Source organism: Otolemur garnettii, unplaced genomic scaffold (genome assembly GCF_000181295.1).
Source record: "Otolemur garnettii isolate 467f Iridium unplaced genomic scaffold, OtoGar3 scaffold00097, whole genome shotgun sequence".
NCBI lineage: Eukaryota > Metazoa > Chordata > Mammalia > Primates > Galagidae > Otolemur > Otolemur garnettii.
Window position 1 is genome coordinate 647,082 of NW_003852492.1, and position 9,664 is coordinate 656,745.

General features: G+C 52.1%; 1 protein-coding gene across 2 annotated transcripts in view; it reads right to left on the reverse strand.

Annotated features, from left to right (window-relative positions):
- KIRREL3 (kirre like nephrin family adhesion molecule 3) overlaps positions 1-9,664 on the reverse strand; it is a 489,958-nt gene that overhangs the window by 77,945 nt on the left and 402,349 nt on the right. For both annotated transcript variants that reach the window (XM_012808957.1, XM_012808956.1), the window contains exon 3: positions 1,255-1,404. In XM_012808957.1, coding sequence (XP_012664411.1) covers positions 1,255-1,404 — 150 coding nt within the window. The remainder of the gene's footprint in view (positions 1-1,254; positions 1,405-9,664) is intronic.

Below are 9,664 nucleotides of genomic sequence, written 5' to 3' on the forward strand. Positions count from 1 at the left end.
AACAAGACCCCTGTGTCTGACTGAGGCTGAAACTCACTGGCCAGAGACCAGACAGCCTCCTTAACTGGCGCCAACGCCCAGCCGTGCAAACAGCCTTCCAGTGCTGCGCGTAGTTCCAGCTTGGGAAGGCCATTTCATTTCCCCAGTTTCTCTGGGGTAAGGGAGTGCAGAGTCTCTAAAATTGGCTGGTTCCCATAACACTTAAACATTATGGCAGCACAGTATATTTGGGGGTTATTATTGTGTATTTTATCCATGCTCAGCTGGGCTGCAACATTCAAACCCTGAGACTGCTATTGACCACTGCTATAATGTTTCAATATACATTTTTGGCAAGACATAACTCACATTTTAAAATATTAATTTCCCAAGCATCATGTTCCCGAGTGCTCTTCGATTTTTATTTTCCTGCAGTTGTACACCACGAGAGAGAAGTTGTAATACTTCTCAGTTGAGTCGTATTTTTTCTTTCTCCTCCACCCTTAGCCATTCCCAAGTCATAGGGCAACGGCACCCAAGATTGTGCCGAGCCCAGCAAACACTCTGGTGCCAGCTCTCCATGGGGAGAATAACGAGGGCTGGAGCATGAGGGACCACGGGGACCATTCCATTCTTTTTTTGTCCCGGGGACAGGGTGGATTGGAGAGGCGTCTGGATGGGCTTATGGGCTCGCCATTCACAATAGTTACCAAATGTGGTGGCGCCAAGCAGTGAGCTGGCGTGCCAGCCACTGGTGGCCTTGGGGCCCCTGCCGGGCAGCCTTGCTGAACACCAGCCTGGGTGAGCAGCACAAGCTCTGGAGTTTAGTTCAGGGATGTCCTATCTTTTCTTCCCATCACATTATGACCCCTAAGATTCCAGGTTTCATGTGACTTTTCAGTATACTTGGCTCCCATGAATGGGTGGGAAGCCCGGAAGCACCAGGCTGTGACTTCAGTGTCCTTAATTATCATGCCTTGTCGAGTGGGGGACACATTTTGGACCCAAGATGCAGGAGCACTTGATTTCTGGAAACCAGACTTCATGGGAATCATGTTTGACTTTGGAGAAAACTCTCGGGGCAACATTGCGTTAGGTTTGGAACCAACTGTAGGATGTTTGTTACTTCTGGTTGGGGGCCCTCAGAGTCCTGGGGACCCTGGACTCAGGGCTTGACTCTGGCCAGGGGAGCTGCAGAGGAAGCTGGGGCTCTGATCCCCAACCAGCTGGGAAGCTAGGAGTCCCTGGGGGGCGGGTGGATGGGTAGGTACTCACTTGAGAGGTCCCTGCCCACGCCCAGAGCCAAGCCATCTTTGATCCACAGAACAAAGCCGTCATATTCGGGAATGGCACACAGCAGCGTGACAGGCTGTCCAGACACCACCACCTGGTCCTGGGGCTGCTGGCTGAAGGAGTAGACTTGGCCTAGGAGGGAGACAAGTACACATTCAGCCAGGTGCAGCAGCAGTGGCAGAGGGCTTCTCTCCAGTGGAGGCAGGGCTGAGGCTAGCCCAGAACAGGCCTCTGCCCAGCTCTGCCAGCTCCTGTCCCAATTGCAGCTGCCCTGTTCATCAAGCCTGACACCATCAAGCCCTGACACTGTGCTGGTCCAGCCACACCCCAGCTCTCCAGGGGCTATCACCTGCCACCCTTGGGACACGCTGCTCCTCTTTCACTGAGTGAAGGCCTTGTTAATGCCCCTTGATCTCTTAATCAAGGGGCATTAACCAGGCAGATGGGCAGATGCAGGAGAGGAGCCCCCAGTCCGAGGGTAAGAGGGCAGGGTGGGAGTTGTGTAGTTTCTATCATATTGTTGTCTTAGTGGCCCCACAATGGGCCCAGGGCCAAATTCAGGGGGCAGGAGAGGCTCAGTGTGGCTGGAGGTGGAGGGGCAGGTGGGCAGGTTCCAGCTTAGACTCCCTGTCACCTTCTGGTCTGCAGCAGTAGGGGGTGAGCTGGGGTCCATCTGAGTTCTGAGCCCTCCTGTGTTCCTAGCCCTGCCTGTGAAGATGCAGACCTAACTATGGTCAAACTGGACGGAGGGGCAGTGTGGCTGCTGCCCCCATCTCTGCTCCCCGGTTGGGAGAGTCAGCTACAGAGCTCAAGGACACTGGCCACTACCCATTGTAGGACACAACACCCGAGGCCCAGACCACCCACAGGATGGGCGCTCAGCAGCAGATGTCCCTGGAAGGGATGTCAGTGAACAGAGAGAGGGGAGCTGGGTGCAGGTCACAGAGCTGGGCACAGACTCCTAGGAGGGGATACAGTCGGCACAGAGAATGGTAGGCAGGAAGGTAGCTGAGTTCACAACCTGGTAAGATCTTGGCAGGGTCTCTGAGGAGTTTCATTAAAAATCAAATTGGCCTTGAGTTGTGGGGGTAACACTTTTTATTCTGATTTGAGCTTTACAAATTAGATTTTATAGGACATTTTAATAAGCTATGTATGGTGAGTTTTTTCCTCTCTCTGTCTCTTCAAGTTCTCTGTTGTAATTACATTGTTTCTGGCACCAAAACAGGACAGAAAAGGAGGGAAGAGGAGAAAGAACAGAGAAGTGAAGAGCTGGGGGGAGAGGGCTGAGAGGGGAGGGGCAGTGAGGGGACTACACCAGACAGGACGCCCAGGCAGATCAGGGTGCTGGGTCAGCAGGGAGGGCCCATTCCCCCAGCCTCCTTTCTCTTCCTCTAATTATGACTTCACAGCTCATTTTTTTTTTAATCTCAAAAGTCTTTCTTGCAAGAAGGGCAAAGCCCAGGCAGCCACAGAAGCTGCCAAAGATGGTGCCACCAGACAGCAGTGTCAGGATGTCAGCGGGGGCTGGAGGTACACAGGGAGAAGGTCCTGGAAATGGCCATTATCAAGGAGTGCCTGCTGTGGGTGGCTGTGCCCCTCCAGTCCTGCTTCCCCGGGAGGAAGAAGCAGGAGGGAGTGGGTGAGGACATGGAGAGGTGGGTGAGGACATGGAGAGGTGGGTGCAGGAGGCTTCCCAGGGCTGGTGTGAGCACCACCGGTTGGTGTCCTGAGGGAGGAGGGGCTGCACCATGGAATCAGGCTGGGAGGTGGACTCTGGGTGGCCACAGTGCCATTGCGGAGGGTGTCCAAGAGCCAGGAGTAGGGCAGACCTGGGTCTACAGGAAAGGGGCCAGAGGGCGGGGGCAAGGCAGATGGGGGCCTGAGTGGAGGGGGTCTCCCCATGGGGTGGGGTCTGAGCAGGCTGGGGGCACACCGCCCACTGCCACCACCTGAAGGCTTTCATCTTCATGCTTTGTCTGCTTGGACCCACTGGGCTTCTCTGTGGGAAGGATGTTTCTGGGGGGATGATACACTGGAAAGTCTCAAACAAGCACCCACAAAACATGATTGGCAAGTCACTTTTAGTGAGGGGGGATAGTTAGTATCCGAATTGACAATTTTCCTTTTCAGTCTAATTTTAACTTTTGTATATTAAGTTTAAGCCACTAAAATTACCTTTTTAGGAATAATATTCTTTTTCTAATGGATCTTGGACTGAGTGTCACTAGGTGTCTAGAGTGGATCAAAGTTGAGGTAAAGGGATGGGTCCACTCTCTGCTCCTGTGGGGGCAACCTCCAGGCGCTCCTGGGAGCTCAGCCTGCAGGCTGGGGAGGCAGGTGGGCACCAGAACGCTGCTCCTCCCAACCCACACGACCTGCTCTCTTTCCTCTGTTTTCTTTTTCTTTCTTTCTTTCTTTTTTTTTTAAAGAATAAATGCAAAATTTTAATAGCATCTCAATTTTGCAAAGCACTTCACAGTTCATGAAATACTTCTACAAACATTATTTCAATTTGATTATCACAATAACCCTATAAGGTAGGGAGAGCAGGATTCACATTCTAACATTACTTGTGTGTGCACAGCACGTTTGTAGAGTGGCTGCCTAGGTTTACACAGATAGTAGAGTGGAAGGTCAGTTGAAGAGTTTTAAGCGTTTCCACACAGCGTTTTTTTTTTAATGGCCACAAGGGATATTTATTTATTTTTAAATTTTAGGTTAATTTGGGTGGTGTCTGTGGCTCAGTGAGTAGGGCACTGGCCCCATATACTGAGGGTGGCAGGTTCAAACTTCAAATAGCTGGGCGTTGTGGCGGGGGCCTGTGGTCCTAGCTACTCAGGAGGCTGAGGCAAGAGAATCACCTAAGCCCAAGAGCTAGAGGTTGCTGTGAGCTGTGATGCTACAGCACTCTACTGAGGATGATGAGTGAGATTCTGTCTCTAAAAAAAAAAAAGAAATTTTAGGTTAATTTGAGGGCACAAAGAATTAGGACATGTGCACCAGCTTGTTTATTGCAGCTCAATTTACTATCACCAAGATGTGGAAACAACTTAAATGCCTGTCAACCCAGGAATGGATTGTGATATGTGTACTGTGGAATACTATTTAGCTATGAACAAGACGGTGACTTTACATCTTTGTATTTGCCTGGAGAGAGTTGAAACACATTTCTTAGCAAAGTATCACAAGAATGGAAAAGCAAGACTCCAATGTCCTCCATATTAACATGAAGTCAGTAGATGATCTAATGCCCACCCACATAAGAGAAAAACTCTATTCAACTCAAGGGAGGGAGGAGGAGAAATGGGAGAGAGGGGAGGAGGGAGGGAGATGAGTGGGCTCCCAACTAATGGGCACAATGTGGGGTATATGGCACACCTCCTGGGGGCAGGACACAACTACAACAGGGATTCTACCTAACAATTGCAAACATTGGAATCTTTTCCCCATTTTCTTTACTACTCCAAAGAAGTGAGCATGAATGAGCCTGGGTTCATTTTCTATGACGGCCAGCTGAGTGGAATCTGAGATCTGAGGCAGACAGTAAGCTCCTTGGACATCTGCTTATCCTGCACTCCCATTGAGACCTGCTGCGAGGGGCCTGTTGTGTTATCTTGTTAGCAGCAGGGAGCTGGCCTGCCCCACACTCTGGAGCCCAGGGCTGTGTGTACAGAGTCGGTGCCTCATGCACTCAGGCCCTGCTCTCACTGACTCAGCACGCCTACGCCTCCCCAGGCTTCCAAACCACTTTCCCCTTTCAACCACTACATTCTCCTGGTGGGAAGTCCTATAGTCAGTGCCCCTTTCCATGCTTTATTTTTTTAATTTACATTTTTTAAACAGATAGGGTCTTGCTCTGACACCCAGGCTAGAGTGCAATGGCACAGTCTCAGCTCCCTGTAACCTTGACCTCTGGGGCTCAGGCTATCTTCCTGCCTCAGCCTCCCCAATAGCCAGGACTACAAGTGTATGCCACTGTGCCTGGCTAATTTTGTTTTCCTGTAGAGATGGGGTCTCGCTGTATTGCCCAGACTGGTCTCGAACTCCGAGCTGAAGTGACTCCTGCCTCAGCTCCCAGAATGCTAGGGTCACATAGCTTCTCCATCCCCACTGCTGCTGTCCAAGTCCAGGGCCTTGCTGCCCAGTGCTGTCCTCGCTGAGCCCACTGCACCTGCTGCCACGGGTTTTCTTCTTAAATCACCACTTCCTTGTGTCTCTCCCATTTTTAAGGAGCGGGACCTCTCATGGCTCCCCACTGTGTCCAGGTAGCACCCAGCCCCTAGCCTGGACAGCAAGCTTCTCCAAAATCTGGCCCCTGAGCTGGCTGGTCACTAATGTTAGTCCATTGCCCTGGCTATGCCTTCTACCCCAGCCTCCCTAAGCAGCCCCACCCACCCATCCCTGAAGGCCCAGGCAGCTTCTGCATCCCAGAAGGGAGATTTTCTCCTTCTCCCTCCCCCACACCCTTGTTTTCCCTCCTTTTCATCCGGCTTCATTTTTCCAGGTCCTTACTGAGCACCTCCTATATGTCAGATGCTGAAGAAAGAAAATAAAGAAACAGTGCATGCTTCCTGAGGGCAGGGCCAGGGCTGTGTCTATCCCGTGTTCCCAGTGGCTAGCCCGTGAGTGGATGCTGAATCCACCTCTGCAGAATGTGCTTGCACTTGTAGCCCCCTGCTCATCCATCTCCTGACATCTGTGGCCGCAGAGGAAAATGGCTTTTGCATGTGAATGACTGAGCAGGTAGGTATTGTGCTGAGCACACCCAGGAGGATAGGTGAGGATGAAAGGGAAGGGCCAGGATCTCACAGAGGTAAGTTTACAGGAGAAAAAAGGACAGGGTTATTTGTGGGGGACCCACTGATGCCAGCCCTTTGAATGGACACGTCTCTGGAATGTGCTGTTATTACCCGTATTTTACAGATAAATTAAAAGCTCACAGAAATGAAGGGCCCGTCCGAGGTTGCATGGTCAGCTCAGGTGTCAAACCCATGTGTCTGGTGGCAACCATGTTTGCTCACCACTACCCCAAGTTGGCTGTTGAATAAAGGGTCTTAAACCTGGTTTTCAATTCTCTAATGAGTAGTCGCCCTCCTAAGCAGGCAGTCTGCTCAGCTTGAAAGAGGATCTTTGGAGTAAAAAGTGATTTCTTGGTCACTTTAGTTTCTACCCCAACAAGGGGCCAACAAAATTAAGTTAGGGTCAAGGGTGGAGCCCAGCACTGGCCACCAATGTTGCATGAGGGGAGGGAAGTGTGATAGCTGTGGTTACTGACTGTGTTATTTATGTAACATTATTAGCTACATGATAGTATGTGTTTAGTACATTAAGTATGTATTACAAATAATATTTTATTGTTATAAAATTAGTAAAACCTAACTTTTGTTGAATGCCAGCAGGTAGTAAGAGCTTTACTTGGGTTATTACACTGAATTCTCTCACGAGTCCTATGAGATAGGGGCATATCAGACCCAAGTGGCGCTGAGCTCATCCAGGGCACAGATTGGCAGTGAGAGGGTCACCATCCCTGCAGTCAGCTCCAGTGTCATATCCTAGGGTCCTCCCTGGGCCTCACACATATTACTATGCAGCCCTGGCACCCCAAAACTCATGGGACCTGCCTCACATCTTCCTCACCCACTGAGAGGGCTTCCAGGCTGTCTGGCTCAGGGTGCACCAGCCTTTCTCACCAGGGATGCTCCTTTTCACTCCCAAAGCCCTTCCACCCAGGCACCAGGCATGGGCTGCTGAGCTCCAGGGGGTGGGGTGGGGTCTCACCCAGAGCAGCAGATGGCTCTCTGTTGACATAAGGGATGAGGGGGTCTTAATCAGTGTCCAACACCTTATTCACTAAAGACAAGAATGCCCTCTTCTCTTGATGGGGGATGGCAACTTAGCCCTCCTGTGCTTTTGGCTAGTCTCCAGGGAGATGAGCACGGTGCTAGCTGCTGTGAGTCACACCGGGCTGGGGGAGGAGAGGTGGACAGGACTGTCCCACTTGGTTGCCAAAGGGCTGCTTGGCTTGGTGGGGATCTCCCAGGCTGGTGAGGGCCGGCTTGGTTCTGTATCTGACTGGCCGTGAATTAGCTTCCGCAGACAAAGGCTGTGTGCATTGTGTGTAGATATGCATCTGTGCAGACCCTGGGTGTGGAGAGGTGGATGGCAAGAGAAAAGAGTCTGCCCACTGCCTAGGAGGGAGGGGAAATGGGGTTCCAGGGGCACTGAGACAAAGCCATGTGAGAGCCCCCGGAGATGGTGCTTCCGGGAGCTTCACCCCCTGTCCCTTCCTGACACCACGGTAAGGGGGCTGCTTCTCACCCTGAGCTCTCTGCTCACCTCAGCAGGTAGATGGAGCCGGAGAGGGAGGGAAGGCCTCTGCACTCTGCACTCTGCACTCTGAGGTGCTGAGCAGGTGAGGCCCTTTGAAGCCTCTGTTTCAGCTGCAGGAAGGAGCCACTGCTTCTGGCTGGGAGAATTGAAGAGCGGGGAGGGGCATGCCATGTGTGCAGCCGGTGGCCCTGCTGCTGTGGCCAGCAGAGCGACCCGGGGAGGCAGGGTGGGGGTGGCAGCGGCAGCAGGTGGCACTCAAAGGAAAGGTGCGGCCTGGCCCAGGGAGGGGGCACTGGCCGGCCCTCGGGGCCTCTGGTTGTGGGGAAGAGCTGGGGGCAGGCACACAGCACCTTCATTGTCACTGGTGGCTCCAGCTGCCCTCTGCCTCAGTAGGGCCTGAAGGCCCTGACGGCTGTCTCCCAGCATCCATCCTGGACGGTCAGGCAGGGCAGTGCAGCTTCTCTCTGCCTAGGACAGTCCACATGGCCCTGGAGCACGCCCTACCAGCCCCCGCTCACTCCTGCATGTCCATCCGCCCCCTAGCCCCTGGCCAGAGGCACAGCCTCACCTTAGTCTCTCCTCAGGACGGGCACATAGCACACATTAGCATGGAACGAACACCACCTGGCTCCAAGGTCCCCACTGACTTCCAGAAAAAAATTTAAATGCTGAAGACCCTGTTCAGTCACCAGTAATTTCCTGGGAGAGAAGAAGTGTTTTGCCATGGAAGGCTGGGCTTGCCAAGGCTTGTGGGTGACTGAATTGGCCTCCGGGCCTCCTCCCTTCTCCAGCTAGACCTTTCCTGCTTCCATTTATTAACTCCTTAAGATTTTGATTAAACAAATTCTTCCCATTCATACAAGTTGGAAAGCCTCGAGTTTAGAATTTGGGGGAGGAATTTTTTCTGGGCCTGAAATGGCAGCTGAGGAAGCCCAGGGTCAGGTATCCAGGCTGTTGTGAGTCTTGGAGACTCTGTCCCCGTGCCTTCTCCACTCTCCACCCCCTTCCTCAGCACCCCCAGGTCTCCTTCATCACACAGGCCTCACACACACCCTGCTGGTGGTGCTGCCCCAGGCACCACTGGGAGGGACAGTGGTCTGGATGGTCTTTAATGTCCAAGAGGCCTTGGTGCTGAGCCCTTGGTGCTGTGGTGTGCAGGGGACAGGCAGAGAGACAGCCCAGTGTTCTGGTGCCCATGATGGTCAGTCGGGGCCCTCCCGTGCCAGGCTCAGTGTAACTATGATGTGCACCCATATCTGTCACCACAACTGCCAGCCACAAATGTTTTGGGGACATATTCTAGCACTCGAGGGCCCTAAGCCTGTTATCACCCCATAGGCACACATGGCTGTGCTGTGGTTCCCTGGTGGTAGCAGCCTGGTTTTAACACAGACTAATGAAAGGAAAAAGCTGTATTAAAATTGTAATACTCAGTATATATCTATAACAAGAGATGGATAAAAGTTGCATTGAGCACATCTTGTAATTGCAGAAATCAAATGTGACTTGAGTATTGAAAATTTAATCATGCTTTTTCCTTTCTTAAAATGCATATACATTTTTGACATCCTCTGCATATAAACAATCTTGGCACACAGAAGGTGCTTCATAAGAGTTGTGCTTGTTTTGTCACTATCCACGAGTCTTTCCTGAGCCTGGCACTGTTAAAAAAGGGGCCAGGGCAGCACCTGTCCTGCAGGGGCTGTTTTGCGAATCTGAGGCTGGACCAGTTAGACATCTGCTTGTCTGTGGGCTGTGCAGGAGGAGCTGAGCATGTTAGCCCTCCGTGGTCCTGCCACCACCACCCATCCCAGCCAGTTCCAGAACCTCCTGGAGCACCGGGTCAGTCATGCAGAAAGGGCTCAAATGTCACCGTCTGCTCTGTTATTAGGGACCAGTTGAGGATGGCTTAAGATACTCGTACCAGGGATATTTGTCGCCAGCTTTCTCCCAGCCTGGAGCTTGCAAATTGCCTCTTATGAGATTAAGAGAAGCTGCACCTGTCCTGAAGCAAGTGGGAGGAGGGAGGAGGGAGGGGAAGGAGGAGGGAGGGGGAAGG